This window comes from Pseudonaja textilis, chromosome 8 (genome assembly GCF_049901715.1).
Source record: "Pseudonaja textilis isolate UNSWEBS1 chromosome 8, rPseTex1.2, whole genome shotgun sequence".
Lineage (NCBI taxonomy): Eukaryota > Metazoa > Chordata > Lepidosauria > Squamata > Elapidae > Pseudonaja > Pseudonaja textilis.
In genome coordinates this window covers 19,560,545-19,580,872 of record NC_141997.1, presented here as the reverse complement: position 1 = coordinate 19,580,872, position 20,328 = coordinate 19,560,545, and the positions used below count along the sequence as shown (strand labels likewise).

The 20,328-nt window shown below is 35.1% G+C and overlaps 1 protein-coding gene across 1 annotated transcript in view; it reads right to left on the bottom strand.

Annotated features, from left to right (window-relative positions):
• Positions 1 to 20,328, bottom strand: part of TMEM131 (transmembrane protein 131) — a 93,424-nt gene that overhangs the window by 30,256 nt on the left and 42,840 nt on the right. The window contains exons 6-17 of the mRNA XM_087938456.1: positions 18,144 to 18,260; positions 14,254 to 14,380; positions 13,099 to 13,175; positions 11,044 to 11,194; positions 10,903 to 10,959; positions 9,903 to 9,964; positions 5,465 to 5,573; positions 4,341 to 4,449; positions 3,436 to 3,589; positions 3,174 to 3,344; positions 1,221 to 1,331; positions 1,009 to 1,143 (exon numbers count right to left, since the gene is read on the bottom strand). Coding sequence (XP_087794582.1) covers positions 1,009 to 1,143; positions 1,221 to 1,331; positions 3,174 to 3,344; positions 3,436 to 3,589; positions 4,341 to 4,449; positions 5,465 to 5,573; positions 9,903 to 9,964; positions 10,903 to 10,959; positions 11,044 to 11,194; positions 13,099 to 13,175; positions 14,254 to 14,380; positions 18,144 to 18,260 — 1,380 coding nt within the window. The remainder of the gene's footprint in view (positions 1 to 1,008; positions 1,144 to 1,220; positions 1,332 to 3,173; positions 3,345 to 3,435; positions 3,590 to 4,340; positions 4,450 to 5,464; positions 5,574 to 9,902; positions 9,965 to 10,902; positions 10,960 to 11,043; positions 11,195 to 13,098; positions 13,176 to 14,253; positions 14,381 to 18,143; positions 18,261 to 20,328) is intronic.

Sequence of the window (20,328 nt, the reverse complement as noted above, 5' to 3'; positions counted from 1 at the left end):
GTGCTTCTTGCTCTTTTCCTTTTCTTCCAGAGCCCTAGAGGAGCCTTAGGGGAGCAAAAACGCCCCCCCAGAGGCTCTCTGAGGCTAGGAAGCTCCCAAAACAGAGCTTGGAGGGGTGCTGCGTGCTTCTTGCTCTTTTCCTTTTCTTCCAGAGCCCCAGAGGAGCTTTAGGGGAGCAAAAACGACCCCCCAGGGGCTCCTCTGTGGCTAGGAAGCTCCCCAAAACAGATGGGGGCTGCAAAAAAGCCATGCCCACCCAGCCACACCCACCAAGCCACGCCCACAGAACCAGTAGTAAAAGTTTTTGAATCCCACCACTGGAGTGCAGGCGTTCCTGAGCTTACCTGGTCCAGGAAGAAAGCAGTGCTTGCTACTCTAATGTCATAGGAAGGTGGCAGTTTAACAGTTGTGGTAGAAACTAGCTGCCCCTAGTCCGTTCCATAACAAGCTGCAGTTTGAGATCCCTGCATGGCACACTTTATACTCAAACTAATAAAAATTGGAAATGTGCTGCATTATTGCTTTCTGTCATTTTTTTCTAGGAGTGACATCAAGGCTCACAAAATTATTTTGAGGTTGGATGCAGCATGCAGTCTCTGTTTTAGACATATTCCTGCACTTTTGTTGGGGACATTATGGAATTGGTTTGCCATTAACTTATTTCAGGATATTTTTTTATCTCCCTCATCAAGCCAACAGCTCTGGAATCCACAGAAACTCTCCCTTCACAATATTATCAAACAACCTTGCTTATCTTCCAAGATTAGCCAAGATTAGATTGACAAATTAGAGTCTCTTTATTTTTATCATTTTGAAATAAATTTCTATTTTTTTTGAACAGATGGGAGAGCCAAGGCTACCAGGAATTACTTCTTACATTGTGAACATCAGGCACAGTAAATATACTGGGATCAATTATGTTATTTATTAAAAATGTAAATCACAATACATGTGTTTTTAATCAAGAGAATACAAGAGGTAATGAACATCAAGAAGTATGTAACTTACCGAACTTTGATCCAATATACTGGCCTTTTCCAAGTCTGGAAGACTAGCAATGATTGTTGTTCTATTGCCTTTTTCAGCAGCTAGGAGTTCTATGGTCAAACCATCACCTATAACATTCCAGCTTTTTAGGAAAAGCTTAGAAAAATAGGATAGTATTAGCATAAATAATGAAATTGATGGGAAGGAAGAAAGGAAAGAAGGATGATTCTTACCTGAATTGGATTACTGTTAAGAACTGCAAACATAATGGTGCTAGTTTCCGTGGCACTTAATATACCAAAATCAATTATTTGTTCATCAGGTTTTTGGGGCAATATAAAATACTAAAAAGAATAACAATATTAATTGTATTAAAAGGAGGATACCTCATATATCTCTTTACACTAACATAAATCTTCTTGTCTACACACAAAAAAATTATTCACTAGAATCTTTAGGTATGTATAAATAATTGTAATAACACTGTATTTGCCTTTCAGCTATCTAGCCTGAGATCACACCTCTACAGAAAAGCCAGTATCTGAATTCACTAATGTGCCAAGACAAGATGAATGCAGTAAAAGTAACTAAACTTATGATCTAAAACCATTATGTAGGTTCATTTCTATCCCACTCACTTTGAATACAATTATATATACATATTAGTATGAAACTTTTATGCACTGTACAGATGGTCCTTGATTTATAACTGTAATGCAGTCTGCCATTATGATCGCAAGTGGTGACAACCATTAAGTGAGACAGCCTTGCTCAACAATTCCCACCCCGTTCTCCCTGATGCACCATTAAACAAGTGCACAAGTTGTTAAGTGAGCATGCTGTACCTCATGCATAGGGAGGCCCTGGGAGGCCCACCACCTAGCTGGGTTCATAAAGGAACAGACAAACAGCAAAAAGGTTTGTAAATGAAAAAATAGCCCAGGAGGAGGGAAAACCCCATTTAGATTAGGACCTAGCACTGCATTTCGATCTCAGAGAGGCTTCCAAACAAACTTCTACACTTAGCCAATGAAGCTATGGCTTCTGCCTTGATTAGCTAACTGTCAGGAGACTACAAACCTCTCTTAGGCTTTGGGGAAGTCTCCTTTGCCTGCATGAAAAGAAAGCTTCCCAAAATCTTTCTCTTGCTTAATCCCCTCCCTTCCCCAGAAACTCAGATTTCTTCAATAAAGAAAAGAAAAACAAAAAAGCTGGGAGGGAAAGACTTGTTAATTTCACCCCATCCCCAAAATAGGCGCTGAAACAAAACTCCATGCCTCTCCATAGCATTTCATTTGCTTTTTACATAAAATGGGGGAGAGATAGAAGGGCGAAGAATGAGGTTGAAAAAAATGGGTAAATCCACAGTGTGGCTGGTAAATCTATGATGAAAGAACAAATCAAAATATTACATTAGTCACATACTTTCTTAAATTATGGAACGGTTTACTTACAGAGCAAGTAATAAAATAGCTGCAAGTATCTGATTTCCTCTAGAAACATTCTTTTAAAAACGGAATTTAAAAAGGAATAAAGGACCTGTTTCTTTTTTTCCCTTTTTTAAAATAATGCTTTATAGGGTTTTTTTCTGAGGACCTGTTTCTATGAAACCATAGTTGTCTTGCAAAAGGATGCTCAGTGATGCCTGCATATTTTCAATCTCTCCTTTCCATGTGGCCAATTAATCGAGGTTTTTTCCCATTTCAAATTTGCACTTTGCATGAGACGTATTTCAAGTATTTACTTGAAAATTAAAAATATTTAAAGCCTAGATCCAAGCATGTCTCTTTCTGTGAAACAGGTGAATTTTTTAAAAAAAAGTCTAGTCTGCTTGCACATTTAATTATATTCTGCTAAAAATCTAGCAGTAAAAAAGTTGTGTATACCTGCGTTATTTCTGACAATAGCCAATAGGAGAAGGAGCTTCTCTTTGGATTTAGATTCCTCCTAAATTTGGCAACTTCTGATTTCATCAGGCTATTTTCCAAAGCACTAAATTAGGGCAGAAGTGAATTGTGCAGCTAGTGCATATCCTTTAATTTGGATTTAAGTAAACAGAAAGACTAAATTTTAAAGTTTCATTTTCGGTTTAGATAAAAAACACTTCACTACATATAAAATTACAATGAAACTCTGTGGTTTTCAAAACAAGGAAGGAAAAAAAAGTCAAAGAATATAGTACTCACATCTAAAAACCCCGTATATGCTCTCACAGGTAGATGAAATTTAGAGGCATTGGTAATGAGCAGAATATTGTTATCAATGTGGAAAGATGATAAAGAAGCCACAAAATAAAGAGTGAAAATATATCTGGATTCATTTGATGGAATTAAAACTGGTTTGCTGAAGTTGTGAACCTAGTTTAATAAATAAAACAACAGTTAACTTTAAAACAATTTGTGTAACACTGAATAGTTATAAAATAATGCCATATATAATAGAATTTACTTTAAATGTTGCTTTGATTTCTTCTGGAAGTATTATATCATGAATGAAGACTGCAAAATGGAATGTGTTTGTTAAAAAGATTGATCTTTCCATAGAGTCTGTTGGACTGTCACGAATATGAAACAATGTTGCTGCATGATCAAATCCCAAATATCTATTTCAAAAGAAGAACATTGAGGGGAAGAATAGTAGTTATTATACATTTTTTTCTAACAAGATTGAATTAACATTGTTTTGGTAAGTTTAATAGAGTACTTCCTCAAAAGGTTTTAAACGTATTCTTCATTTCCAAATTAATATCCCTATCAATATATTCTGCCAAAATTAGGCATACAAATCATTCAAATAAACAAAGAGTGGGCAACTTCCACCAAGGCTTTATAGCAATGGTCCCCAACCTTTGTGGCTTGGCAGCCTGGAAGGAGGGGGGGGGGGAGGAACTGCCCTTCCAACTGGTGGGTTGGTGCACACAGGCCCATCGCTTGCTCATGTGAGTCAAGTTGCGTGCGTTGGTTTGCCACTTATATGGCTCACTTCCAAACCAGCCACAGCCCAGTACTGGGCCACAGCCCAAGAGTGCCCCACTGCTATACAGACATACCCTCTATTTGAATTTCAATAATATGATTCTGATAAATTATTTCATGCTACCCAGTTCAATTACATTGGATTTAATGGAACTCAGTTGTGAAGGATATACCACTCTTTTCCCAAATCCAGGAAAACATAATGGAAAATCATAATCTTGCCTTCACACTATTCAAATAAACTATATCCCACAATCCTGAAGTCATTTCACATTACTATCAGGAGCTATGCAATTGTTTAACTACCTGTCTATAAAATGTTGTGCAAAGTCTAAAATACAAAGCAATTTTCAAAAACATATGCTAATGTAACCTTACCCATCCAGTACTTCTGCCTGATATGGAATTTCAAGTTTTGAATAGGTCTTCTCTTTCGCTTTCACAGTTATTTTTCCAGAAAATTGTGGAGGTCGTTTTGCTTTTGATGCTATATGTACACATTTGCATACACATACATGGATAAAAAGAATCAATGTTACTTTACGTATATTTTTAACTACACACATGTGTTACAATGTAACTATTTTGATATTTAAGCATAATACTGTAAGACATTAACTACTAACTAAAAGTGAAGTACTCCTTTATTTTTTTAGTCAAAAGGAGAAGATGGAGTCTTCAACAAATTCTTCACTTTGAATTGTTTTGTGTAGCTAGAACAGGATCTGAGATTTTATTTGGTCTGACAAATTCAAAGTAGAAAAACAATTACTTTTATTGATCTTGACATTACACTTCTACACAGCCTAGAATTGCATTTATACTGTAGCTGTATCACATTGTTGTCTTGTGTTTAGATATTCAAAAATATATCCAGATACTTTTTACGTGTATTATTATTCAATGTGATCTCTCCCATCCTAAGCTTTTGTCTTTTTTCTATTCAAATGTGGGACTTGTCTGTCCTTGCTGAAAACCAACTTGTTTGTTACTATCAATTTGTGATAATATTCCTGAATCGTGATAGGGTTTGCCAATACCCTGTTTTCATTTTGTCTGCAATTCCTCATCAATTTCATGCATAGATAGATATGTTGAATGGCACAGAATGGAACTCAATGTTACACCCGATATAAGTCACTGATGAACACTCCTGAATACAATAATTAAGCTGAAACCCAATCAATCATGTTGAATCACATGAAGTATTGATTGTAATTAGTTATGTCCCCTAGACAAAGATTTGCTAAAGTATAGCATGACATACTGTACAAATTGACTTTTTGCATATGTATTGAATGGCAAGATGCTTATATAGCACTTCAAATACTCTGAGTGACAAAATATATACATTCCTATCTCTATTATATTAAATAATGACTATTTTCACACTAAAAGCAAATAGTATATTTATTTATAATCATTAAAATATTCTTAGCTTTGAATAAAAACTAAAATTTAAAAATATATATTAAAACATATACTTTAACATTATCACATACCATCAAAACTAATAGTTGCAACTTTGGTATATTTATTTTCAGAAGCTCGCAATGTAATTGGCTTGAAATGGATTGTGATAGCTTCATTTTGTGGTGTGGGTCTAACACTCTGAAAAAGAACCAAAATTGTTTTTGCAAACTAATAAACACTACTATTATTTTTACTTATAATTATTTCAGATCTTCCATTCATTATTGAAAATATTCGTTAGAACATTATGTTAAAAAAACTCCACAGTTCACAGTAATTTTAATTCCCAAACACTTACTTATTTCATTGTATCTTTTCAGCTTTTATTTCTTAGGTTAGAAAATATGATGGCTAGAAGTGTATGCTATCACCAAAATATATTAGAATGACAACAATCCATAATAATTTTGATTCCAAAGAAACCTAAAGCCCTTACATTTTAGATTTTTATAAAAGTAATACTTGGTAGCCTCCTACATTACATTAGAAAGAAAATAAACTCTTAGGCATATTGCACATGATGGAAGAAAACATACAACATACATAATTTTAATTTGCTTTAATCTTCAATATCTGTTTTTATATGATTGAAATTAAAAATGTATTAAGTTATAGCATACAAAATGACAATAAAACCACCTTCCATCCTGCCTTTTTAGCATTGTTTTGAATGTGGTTGAAGTGCTTTAATAAACTTCTTCTAAAAATAATAAAATTTATTGGTTAAATAATAGGATAGGATCCTACCACAGATATAGTTTTATCCTTTTCCTATTTTTGGTGTTGCCATACAATAGGAATTTAAAATATTATGGTAACAACCAATAGAGTTGGTCCAAAAATGTAATGAGCATTGTTGGTGGACTTGGTTGCTCCTTTTACCTGTGCTTCCTTACCTCCACATAAACTGGTATACTGGCATATCTGAAAAGAGGTTCAGGATATCCCATATCACTACAAGAATGCATGTGGCATAACAGATCTTGTTATGAGAGATGGTTGTCTGCATATAAAAGAGCTAAGTCACGGAAGCCTAACTAGCACTTGGAATTGGATTCAGAAACTGAACAATATCCAGGGCAGTGATGGTAGCATAGGCTGAAATACTATGCTCAGTTTTAGCAAATGGGTTATTCGACTAGATTAATGGAAGCTTCTAGGCCTGGGTATCTTAAAAGGCAGCTCATGTGGAATGTGTTATAGTAACCTGACTGATGGATATACCATTTTCCTCCTTGCACGGCAACTGAAACTTCCTACTAATGAAGAAATGGAACCACTGCAGAAAAATTATTTTAATCACAAACCCTCACCGGCTGCAGTCTACCTTGTTCCTAAGGCCTAAGGGCACTTACATCCAATCACCTGTGGGACAATTCTTCTGGTGCAACTAAGATCTCACAAACAATAATCACCACCTGTTTCCCCAGCACGGAGCTATTGGAAGAAGCATAAATCTGGTGGACAAGTTTTTGGTTGGGTTATATGGACAGTTTTGACACACCAATTAACTCAAATATAAAACCAAACTGCTAGTATAAATGTAAATATAAGGCAAAAAAAGGCATTATTATAGCATTCATCAAATGTTTTGAACTTTCATTAAGCTCAGCCAAAGAAATCACTGGCAGAAATAAACTTGTAGTGCAAAATATTTGGAGGTTCCTGAGTTACTTATTCTTGATTTATTGTTTTTGGCATAGAAACCAAATAATTACAACTTTTTGGCTACTTCAGTATTAACATTTCCTTTTTTCTGAAATGCATACGCTTTGAGATAAATGATTATAAAAGAATAAACACTTTAGTGGCTATAGAAATTGGCTATAGTGTCAGAAAGTACTGAAAGAATTTAATCCTAGGACTTATCTAGATTAGATTTCAGCTAAATATAGTGTTGGCCTTTCTCATGACATTCAAATGAAGTTTGAAATAGACTTCTTTGCTCTCAAACAGTGCTGAAACAATGTCCACAATACAAAAAGTTGTGCTTCCCTACTTATATGAAAAATATTTTAGCCTTTAAGGGTAAGTTTAAATATATATACCAATTTTGCTGTAAAGTGTCAGAGATTAAACTGTTAGGATTTTACAGGATATTACTATCATTATTATATTTTTATCTCACTTTATAGCCAAAAGTAAAATACCAGTGAATAAGATTATCAAATAATTACAACAAGAGAATTGGCTAAATAATTTAACAACAAACATGAAAACAGATTCTGTCAAGCAGGATTATCTGTATTTTTCTACTATTATGATTAACAACAGCAGCTTTGTATTCAATTACTGTAGATTTATTTCTGGAACTCAATAGTGTATTGTTTATAAAGTATCCACAGATAATTCTGTATTTTTATTGATACCGTTTAAACTACACGATGGGAAACAGATCAGATCCAGAGATTCATGAAATGTTTCTTAGGCTACAACTTGTGTCAAATTTATTTAAGCATCTTCTATAACATTAATGTGATTATGCATATTTTATCTTATTTAGAGAATTGCTACAATGCTGGATGTTAAGAAATACATTTCTCAGACTTCTAAACCTGAGTCTAGCAATTGCTTTTGTATTTCTTTTTGACAACGTTATTATCAATTTAGAGAGGCCAAAAACAGTGAACTGCTGGCTATGCAAGCTACTAATCATAACCCAATGATATAATTTTCTGTGTAGAAGATAGGAAAAAAGAAAGCTACATTAGATTTAAAAGAGCAATTCAAGAATGTGTATAAGCAAATGTACAAACAATCATTCTGCTCAACCACTATACTCTGCTAATTAAAACAATAAATGAGAAAACTGATTAGGATACTATAAAAAACACTGCTACATTGCAAATGTGCCAACACTATTTTTTGCACTCTGGTAAATTTAGACCGAATGCACACCTATATCACCTCCAGAACTATGATCTAAAAGTGAATACAGGTAGTCCTAAACTTACAATAGTTCATTTAGTGACTGCTCAAAGTTACAACATCATGAAAAAAGTGACTTATGACTGTTTTTAACAGTTAAAACCGTTGCAGCATTCCTATGAACACATGATCAAAATTCAGACAGGCTGCAACTGTGTCATATTTATGATGATTTGCAGTGTCCCTGGGTCATGTGATCTCCTTTTGCAACCTCCTGATAAGCCACATCAATGGGGAAGCCAGATTCACTTAATCCTGTTACTAACTCAACAACTGCAATGATTCACCTAATTGCTTTGGCAAGAAAGGTCATAAAATGGGACAAATAACTGTCTTGTTTAGCAACAGAAATTTTGGGCTGAATTGTGGTCCTAAGTTGAGGACTACCTGTATTTTGTATTTTGATTGGCTATAGTTTGAGCAAAAATAATTTGGGACATGATTCTTTAGGAGCCAAGCAAAATTCTGTGAGATATTAATCACTTCCTAGATACATGAGCCTTCTCTTATTAAATGTAATAAATCAGAGAGACAAAGAAATATTAAGTCAAATGAGGCATATTCTCAAAAACAAATTTTTAACCTTCAACAATCAGACTTCTCTGCAACCATTACCCAAACTCAAATAATATTATATACAAATTTAGACTTAAAATGCTTAGTAAACAAGAAACTTTCATGGTCTAGAAACTTGCTAGGTCCGTCTGCCTGCAAGGTAACCCTAATTATATAAAGTACTGTAAATTTGTATTATAAACAGGTAGCACGAATCTCTGGCAAGATGTGGTGCCAAAAGTGGATAATCTTGCAAAGGTTGATACTGGCTTGGTAAAAGTAAATACTATGTATAAAGGATAGGTGACAATGCAAAAGGTGTGTCAGGTCTCAAGAAATAAAAAGGGCATCTGGAGTTACCCTAGAGCAATTTCCCTTATTGATCCTCACCTAGAGACAAAAAACTTGCAAACTAAAGCAACTATTTGCATCACTATAAGTATTCACTGGGAACAGTTAAGGATGATCCTTCTTAACTGTCTTCTTCCCAAAGACCAAAACTTCAATGGCTTCAATGCCTCTTTGCGCTCTGGAATGTAGCCCCTCCTTCCTGGGAATCCAGATTACATTGCACCACATGCCATAGAAAAAGTGGAGCCAAACTTTCAGAATCCAAGCTTTGACTTACTTACTTATTTTTTCTTTCTTTCTTTCTTTCTTTCTTTCTTTCTTTCTTTCTTTCTTTCTTTCTTTCTTTCTTTCTTTCTTTCTTCCTTCCTTCCTTCCTTCCTTCCTTCCTTCCTTCCTTCCTTCCTTCCTCTCCCTTTATCTCTCTCTCTTTTCTTTCACCCTTGTTATTTTTATAAATAACTCAAAGCAGCAAACATTCCTAATACTACTTCCTGTTTTCTACACAACAACTGGAGGGGTGGGGTTGCGGATTGGGCAGAGAGAGTTATTGGCCCAAAGTCATGAATAGAAATTTAAGCGTACAAAACAAAGGAAAGTTATAATGAACTGTGAAATTACACAGGCAGTACTTACAGTTATTGGTACATCTTTTGTTCCTGAATTTAACAAATGTAGATTTAAAATTTTTGGCAAATCTGTTGAGACACATAGAAGGTATTATAAGTACTTTAGTACCCAAAGTCAGAACTTAATTAATATTTTTATTTTTATTTTTATTTTTATTTTTATTTATATATGTATGTATGTATGTATGTATGTATGTATGTTTGTTTTCCAAGGACAATAGTATTTAATTGTCCTAATTAAAAAACTGTAATTTTAATTGGTAAACAGATTATTTAAAATGCTCCTTTTTTCTTTAACATAGCAATTAATATTAACCAAGGGCATAACTACAGGTTGAAAAGTCAAATGCAAATCCCTTTCCTATATATTTGAATGGGAAATTATAACGAACTGAAAGCTTTTGAAGTAAAATATACAAGTCTTCAAATCTTTTTAAAATGCTTTGCAAACAGTATAGCACTGTTAATCCAGAAAACAAAATGCAACTGAAGTTTTAACTCACAGTGTATAATCATAGAGTCACATGGTTGGAAGAGACCTTGAAGATTTTATAGTCCAACTCCTGCCCAAGGCAGGAAGTTATTGCTGGTATATTCAAATACAGTGTACAGGCAGCCAAATGAATTTGTACATTAATCTGGAGATACTTGGTTTCGTTTACTTAATTTTACTTTATCTGTACCACAAACATATTATACATAACTAAATAAAGCATGCATATAGATAAATATCTGTACCCTATATCTATAGACTATCTATCTGAGAGATGATTATTACATAAAAAATCTAAAGAACAGAGCAAAAATGATGCATTAATTCAATAAGGCTGCATAAGAGGGTTGGGAGTGGAAAGCATTTGTTTGCATTAATGACAGATATGTAATCTTTTAAATTATCATTTTTGTAGTATATGTAGGTGCCATCATAAATATGTGAAATCAGATAGGATGTAAATCATGTAATTAATCAGTAATAATTATAAGAAATATTCAAATATAGGATTTACCTTGTGTTCTTAAAATACCAAAATCTAGCATTTCTGTTGATGAATAAATTCCTGGAGCTTTAAAAGAAAATAAACAAAATTAGCTTTTTTTACGTGGGAGAAGAAAAATACATGGAACTGATTAAAAAATACATCACAAACCTGTTGTAACTTCTACTTCTACTGGAAGAATAATGAACTCTGTAGTATCTGAGGCATTTGTTTTTATTCGAATAAATGCTGTGTAATTATCTGCTTCTCTTGAAGAAAAACTTGCTCTCATTACTCCTTTAGTTTCATAGGGAGGGATTTCCTGTTGAATAGACAATAGTGGAAAATGTGAGTCAAAAAAATTAAGGGTTCAGAAATCCATTTAGTATAATATTGAGTATATTTTGATCTTTTGATTATATATTTAGTAGAAAGTCACCATTAGTGATTATTATCACTACATAAAAATCCATAACCATGCTTCTAATCATAACAACAAAGAAACCTAAAGAGGTTTCAATTTGTACTACAGGTGGGCTGTGACTTACAACCATCTGTTTAGTGACAGTTTGAAGTTACAATGGCACCGAACAATTGCTTATGCCCAGTTTTCACACTTACAACTATTGCAGCATCCATAGGATCACACGATCAAAATCTGGCAACTGTCATTATTTATGACAGTTGCAATTTTCCAGAGTCATGTGATCACCATCTGTAACCTTCCTAACTGGCTTCTGACAAGCAAAACCTATGGAGGAAGTCAGTTTCGCTTAACAAATGCATGACTCACTTAACAACTGGAGTGATTCACTTAGCAACTGTGGCAAAAAGGTCATAAAATAGGGCACAGCTCACTTTCATTGCATAGCAATGAAAATATTAGACTAAATTGTGGCCATAATTTGAAAATGTATCTGTATTTCCTCTTCTCTATGCTTTTCACATTTCTAAAAACTGTACACTTCATTCATACAAACAAAAGCAATAATAAAACACAAAAAAAACCACATATGGTGTTTTGATAGTAAAGTAATACCAAATTTCAAAGTTGCATTAAATGTTGGCAGTTCATTTTATGTTACAATGCCATTTTCTTTTATACTATCTAATCATTGCAAAAATCCAATATCGCTTAAGAGAAATAGAACAAAGGTGATTTAGCGGGCTGGGGGCTAAAATTTATGAAGAACGGTTGCAGGAATTGGGTATGTCTAGTCTGGTGAAAAGAAGGACTAGGGGAGACATGAATAGCAGTGTTTCCATATTTGAGGGGCTAAATATGAGGGGATCAACCTATTTTCCAAAGCATTACATGGCAAAACAAGAAACAATGAATGGAAACTAACCAAGGAGAGAAGCCTAGAACTAAGGAGAAATTTCCTAACAGTGAGAACAATTAACCAATGGAATGCTTTGCCTTCAGAATTGTGGGTGTCCTGGAGCCTTTAAGAAGAGACTGCACAGCCACTTGTCTGAAATGGTACCTGGTCTCCTGCTTGAGCAGGGGGTTGGACTAGAAGACCTCCAAAGTCCCTTCCAATTCTATTATTCTGTGTTCTATTTAACTATCCTACCCCTTGCTTTAGAGTAGGCATGTCCAGTCTTTTGCTTGCCTGAGTCACACTAAGTGAAGAGGAAATGTCTTGGACCACATATAAATATATATATAATATAGTTAATGCATACATTTACATATGTTATCAATAATGTTAAAAGTTTACAATCTTGTGGGGCCTCATTACTAGTTGCATGAGGCCCATGGACTGTAGTTTGGACACCTGCTCTAGAGTAGCACTCCTCAACCTTTCTGGCTTGGGGGAGGGTGGTTTTATGTTTATTGGGGGGGTGCAGCTTCATTTGCATAAATGGAGGATGTGTGTGCCCATTTGCACAAATGGAGCTTCATGCAACAGTGTCCACGGCCCTGTAGTGATCACAACTCAGGGATTGGGGACCCTTACTCTAGGACCCTTACTCTAGGGTATCTCATCAACAGCAGATAAGTTATTTGGGTAAAGGAAATAATCTTTGGTCCTTCTAGTAGAACTATTTTGGCATACAATTCCATTAGCAGGAATAACACCCATTCCTATTTTGAACATATGCATACACTACCATTTCATCCATCTAAAGATCCAGTGCTTTGGTCCATAAAAGCTTCTGCCATATTTAATTTTGCTTGTCATCAAAAGCAGATAATAACATCAATGAATTATCACGTACCCACAGTTTTTTTGTTCCTCCTTGTTGGCCAGTTGGAAGCTCTAGATGAAGATCACCCCCACTTGAATACATTTCTACTACCTGAGAAAAAAAGGCAAAAAAGGGGGAAAAATAGAAGAAAAAAAGTTGTTAAAAGTATTAATAAAACTTGAATCCAAATTCAAACTGTATGTTTCAAGGTGGCTAATAGCTTAGATACAATATTTGTGAGATAACTCTTTTAAAAATACCCAATTTTGAAGTGAGAAATCACCAGTAATTACAGTCTTACACAGTATTTCCTTGTTACTCTTTAAAGAATAAAAAAATCTAATTAATCCATAATTTAGTGAGAGTTCTATCTATAATATTAGATTCTCCTTTTACTTTCTAGTTAATTTCCAAGTTTACCTTTCCAGATATCAAGAAATCCTAAGCTTAGAAAAGTAGAGGGAACCATGTAAAATTTGGGAATGGGAACATTAGAAGGACCTGTCAAAAGTTCCCAAATCCTAGCAACCTTCCATTATATCATGCCAGGAAAAAATAAACTAGCTCATAGTAGGATAGAATGTGCTTCAATTTTTTGTACTCTCAGGCAATTGCCAGCAGAGCACTGGATCTGTCAGAACACCCTGATGTCAGAACACTAGCGTAGAGATAATAACCTAGCCTGAAAATAAATAAATAAAACCAAATATTTCAAGAACTGCATAAAATGCAGGTCTCACATAACAACCATTAAGTGACTGAAGTTATGATGTGCTGAAAAAAATGATTTACAATCAGCTCTAGCACTTACAATCATTGCAGCATTCTCACAGTCACAACTGTGATTTAGGGCCTTGGCAACTGTCATGCATTTATGAGAATTATAGCATTCTGCAGTCACATTATTACCATTTGGAACCTTCCCAGCTGACTTTTGACAAGCCAAGATAATGGGGAAGTTGGAAGGAGGTTCCAAGTCATGGTCATGATGTCTCATTTAACAATCACTTAATAATGGTGGTAAAAAAGCTCGTAAAATCGGGTGTGGTCATGTGATACCTCACTAATGAATGCGTTGAATATTGATAAATGTTCCAGCCCTTATTTTGGTCATAAGTCAAAGACTACTTGTATGTAATATATTACAAGTCTTTAACATACCTATAAATATGAAAATGCTATTACTTGCCTGCAAAGGTTCACTATGGGGATTGTGTATATTTATAATAGGAGAAAAACTGCTGTTCACTGGAACTTTTGCTCCTATAAAAGGCCGCAGTCTGTAAGGGTTTGGTACTCCTACTCCAAACACCTGTTTAGGAAGAAACATTTTTTTAGTAATCAATATGGTTATTTTGTTTTTCCTAGTTTTAAAATTCACCCAATTCTCAGCACTAAAGAAACTCCCACATCTGTTTCTGAATCTGAAGTTCATCACTGCAAGGTTTAAAAGCCACAGGCATTACTTAATTTCCTAATCATATAAAATTCAAGTATATAATTTTACTGCCTTTCACTCTCAGAAGTAATGAGAGTTTTATGTTATTCTCTATCATCATCTAATTCAGTAATAGTAAAAATGTTTGATTTGTTGATATATATTAACTCCCGATTCCATAATTTAGAATACTGAAGTGTGTGTGTGTGTGTATGTGTGTGTGTGTGTATGCAGGTCTTGGCATGTTCGGGTCTTTTCCCATGTAAGATTGAGAGTATCTTGGCAACGTTTTGACGAGGTCCCACTCGCCATCTTCAGGCTAGTGCTTTCGGCTTCGTGCTTGTGTGAGCAAAGCGTGATCAGAGCTGCCGTCTCCCTATATATACTGGTGGGGAGGTTGGCTGTGTTGTCATTTCTTGATTGGTTGATGGACACAACCAACCTCCCCACCAATATACATAGGGAGACGGCAGCTCCGATCACGCTTTGCTCGCACAAGCACGAAACTGAAAGCACCAGCCTGAAGATGGCAAGTGGGACCTCGTCTAAATGTTGCCAAGATACTCCCAATCTTACACGGGAAAAGACCCGAACATACCAAGACCTGCATACCTATACCCATGAAAATCTACGAGAATGAATACACACACACACACACACACACACACACACACTGAATTTTAAGACTTTTTGATAATTTCTTTTCATACACTGAAAAATATTTTTGAAACACCTATGTTAACATTCAAAATGATTGCAGAAGTTGATGGAGTTGGCTGAAATGGCAAAACTGACTACTTTGATTAAGGAAAAGAAAAGTACTTTTGTTTGCACATGGAGACAGCTTCTGAACTGCATGCTTGATGTGGAAAAGAATAAAACTCTGACTTTGGGTTTTACTGATTAGACTGATAGATCTTTATAGAAATGGCTTGTTCATACAATTATGGAAAATCAAAAAGTTGTGATTTTATGTTATTGCCTTATTTTATTGTAACAGAGTCGGAAGTCTATGCTTCTTTTGCTCCCCCCGCATCTTTCCTCACTTCTCTATTCCCTCTTCCCTCCCTGCTCTTCTATTTACTTTTGTATTTTGTATTTTATAATACTCTAACTCAGTAAAAATGTTAAAAAGAAAAAGAAAAACTTACTTTGACATTCAAGTATCTTTCTCTTATATTTTTAACATCATGATTAGAATCATAAGGGCCACAGAATGTTCAACAATAACCACACTTTTTAAATCAAGTTTTTATATTGTTAAGTGCACAAACTTTGTTGTTCTGTTGCATTGCACTATTGAGCATATTTCCAGCCATCCTCATCTAATGTGTTGGAAGTACAAATCCCAGTACCCTTAGGCAAAATAATTATTTGCTACACTGGCTGAGATATATTTGTAGTTCAAAATCTCTAGACATTACATGTTGGAATATTTTTCCCCCCATGGATAATTTTTATTTGAGAAAAAATGATCACTAAGGAATCACAAATTACAGCTATCCAGTAGAATTCAATAAGAGGATGACCATAAGTATTTCTGTCTTCTGAGGGCTATGTGTTCAGGTGTAAAGGAGAAAAGAAATCTTCCCCCACAGACTGAACATTTGTTGATTGCTCATTGGGAATGATTGAGTAATTGCATAAGCAAAGACTATAAGAGATACATAAAGCGGTAATTTTCCAGGGAACAAGATCACTGAATGAGCAAACAGAAGTTTAACAATGGACTTAGCAAGAGTATTTAAGGAGGAATCCCTAACCATTTTTCCTCTAAGACCTTGTTTCTGAGAGCCTAAGAAGTGAACAACAACAACAAAACCTTCTGTCAGTAATGCACTAGAAATAAAAGTATACATGTATAGAAAACATTAACTATAAGCAGCGTTTCTTCTAACGTGTTTCCATTTCTACCCACCAACAATCTGGCAAATATTTTCAGTAAGTACAACGCTGTAACAGTGCTTGAAGGAAAAGTCATAGACTGGGAGCAATAAGTGCCTCCTTTAATTCAAAGTATGAAATAAAGATTTACCCAATTTTTAAAAATGAGACATTTCAAGATGACTGACAGAGGAATGAATTCTATTTAATGAAGAAAGAAAATCAACCAAAGGAACAAGCTTCTGGATAAGAATGACAACCAAAAACAAGACATATTGTGTGGGGTGGGGGGGAGACAACTATTTCTACAGATTTCAAGCTCTTACAAAACAAACAGGCTTTGAATTATAGGGGAAGAAAAAGAGATACTGCAGAACAGAACAAATAGTGATGGATTCCTGAAGAAGACAGGACTATAAAATGAATACTGTATAACCTAGAGATGAAAATTCAGAAGTTAAAGGCTTATTCTTAAATAGGATGGTACAAAAGTTGCTAAAATGGGATCTTTCACATCTCTTAATAAAATAAATAAAGAAGAATACCAAAGTCAATATTCATAGACTTTGTTATCTATTCTTCTATAATAATAATTACTGGGAATAACAAAAAGAAATAGAATTCTGTCTTATAACTGGTGACATGACTCCTGCGATTGTATTGAAGAATACAATTTGTTCAAAAGAAACTAGGTAATAGAAAAGAATAGGGACTTGAACTCCTAAAAGAATTTATTCCCAAGAATATCTAGTTAATATAAAGGAAGGAATAAATAAAACAAGAATTGTTGTTTACTTGCACCCTAATCCTAACCCTAACCCTAACCAAGCAGAAGACATGTATTTTCAAAAAACAAAGTACTAGTTTTTTTTTCTTCAAAAAACAAAGTACTAGTGATGGATGGCTTTAATTATTTTGATATCTACAGGCAGGCAAGCCTGCCAAACCTCAGCTTTCCAAGAAATATATTAGAATAGTGTATATCAATGTATCCTTATAAAACTGGAGGGAAGTATCAAGTAGGATGCCATAGTCTTAGAGGCCTGTATTCTTCAACATGTTTATTATTGACTTGGATGAAGAGACAAGAGAATGCATATTAAATCTACAGATAAGGGAATCCAGAGTAATACAGCTAATATCCTAGAATAAATTCAAAACAATCCTGATGTGCATCACCATAAACTGAAAATATAATAAAATTCCAGTGAAACACATTAGGAAACAACGCCCAGAATGAGGGATAACATATACTGTAATAATTCCTATCAAAAAGACTGTAGAATAGTTAACATATTGAAAAATTGTTCAACATCATGATGTGGCTGGAAAAGAAAACAGGAAAAAAAGTTGTGTGGGAGAGCAATCATGGGAAATAATTATTTTACTTTAGTCAGTCAATTTCCAATGTAAGTAGGGTTTTTATTTCTGGAGCCTGTACTTTAGGAAAGATTCAAAACACAGCAACATGGAAAACTGGTATCTCTCAAATACCAGTTAGATAGTGAAACCTATTCTCAGAAAGACAGAATAAGTGTTCAACCTATTCAAGGAAAGCCTAAGCAGCAACTTGCCAAAGTTGCTTTACTTTGGATTTGGGCAAATGGTTTGGACTCTCTGACCAAAATGCCTGCTTTCAAGACTCCAATTCAATGAAAAAGGACTTCAAATAATATAAACTGTTCTTAGTTTCAACTGTACAGTGTTAATTTAATGTATACTATACTGGAAAGAAATGTCATGTTGTTCTTACCTGGTAAGTAAACACCCCATGATTAGATGTGTTAATAAATAATGTGTTTTCTACATTTCCCACAACTCTTGCAAGAAAAACTACATCAAATGATGTATTTCCTCCTGGGATAATTTTCTGAAAAAGAAAAAAAGCCAGAAGATTATGCCATGCTGTTGATTCAAAAGCAGTATATTAAATATGCAAAAGAAGAACTGATATATGCAAGCTATCTGTTAAGATCTCTGAACTAAGATTGCAAAAATCCAGATTGAAGTCCACCCTTAGTCGTGGAAGTTCACTGGGTGACTTTAGACCAATCACTTCTCTCATCCCAATCTACAGGTGAAACTTGAAAAATTAGAATATTGTGCAAAAGTTCATTTATTTCAGTAATGCAACTTAAAAGGTGAAACTAATATATGAGATAGACTCATTACATGCAAAGCAAGATAGTTCAAGCCATGATTTGTCATAATTGTGATGATTATGGCTTACAGCTCATGAAAATCCCAAATCCACAATCTCAGAAAATTAGAATATTACATGCAATCAATAAAACAAGGATTGTACATAGAATAATATCGGATATCTGAAAAGTATAAGCATGCATCTGTACTAAGTAATTGGTTTGGGCCCCTTTTGCAGCAATTACTGCCTCAATGTGGCGTGACCTGGAAGCTATCAGCCTGTGGCACTGCTGAGGTGCTATGGAAGACCAGGATACTTCAATAGCAGCCTTCAGCTCTTCTGCATTGTTCGGTCTCATGTCTCTCATCTTTCTCTTGGCAATGCCCCATAGATTCTCTATGGGGTTCAGGTCAGGCGAGTTTGCTGGCCAATCAAGCGTAGTAATTCCATGGTCACTGAACCTGATTTTGGTGCTTTTGGCAGTGTGGGCAGGTGCCAAGTCCTGCTGGAAAATGAAGTCAGCATCCCCATAAAGCTTGTCTGCAGAAGGAAGCATGAAGTGCTCCAAAATCTCCTGGTAGACGGCTGCATTGACCCTGGACTTAATGAAGCACAGTAGACCAACACCAGCAGATGACATGGCTCCCCAAATCAAAACAGACTATGGAAATTTCACACTGGACTTCAACCATCTTGCAGTGTGTTCTCCATTCTTCCTCCAGACTCTGGGTTTCCAAATGAGGTGCAAAAGTTGCTCTCATGTCAGAAAAGAGGACTTTTGGACCACTGAGCAACAGACCAGTTCTGTTTTTCTTTAGCCCAGATAAGACGCTTCTGGTGTTGTTTGTTGTTCAGGAGCGCTTGACAAGAGGAATATGACATTTGAAGCCCATGTCCAGGATCTGTCTATGTGTGGTGGCTCTTGATGCACTGACTCCAGTCTCAGTCCATTCCTTGTGAAAGTCCCCAACACTTTTGAATGGTCTTTTCCTGACAATCCTTTCCAGGCTGTGGTCATCCCTGCTGCTTGTGCACCTTTTTCTTCCACACTTTTCCCTTCCACATAACTTTCTATTAATGTGCTTTTATACAGCACTTTGGGAACATCCAACTTCTTTTGCACCTTTCACACCTTTTGAGGCTTTCCCTCCTTATGGAGGGTGTCAATGATGGTTTTCTGCACAACTGTCAGGTCAGCAGTTTTTCCCATGATTGTGATTCCTACTGAACCAGACTGAGAGACCATTTAAAGGCTCAGGAACCCTTTGCAGGTGTTATGGCTTAATTAGGTGATTAGAGTGGGACACTTAGAGCCTAGAATATTGAACCTTTTCACAATATTCTAATTTTCTGAGATTGTGGATATGGGGTTTTCATGAGCTGTAAGCCATGATCATCTCAATTATGACAAATCACGGCTTGAACTATCTTGCTTTGCATGTAATGAGTCTATCTCATATATTAGGTTCACCTTTTAAGTTGCATTACTGAAATAAATGAACTTTTGCACAATATTCTAATTTTTTGAGTTTCACCTGTACCTCCCAGTCTAGTTGTGCAGAAAAATGGAAGGACGAAGTAGCATACCTTAGATCCTGAGGGAAAAAGCCAGAATATAAATCTAACCCCCTCCTCCACCAAAAAGAAGTCCTTCCTCAATTATCAGAATTAGAACTACAGTAGCATAATAAAACTGAAGTCATTCAGTTTTTCCTTTGCAATATTTAATTAATGAATGTAATCCCTAGAGAAACTGATCTCTAATTTTTTTTACTGAACTGTTCCTCATTGGAGG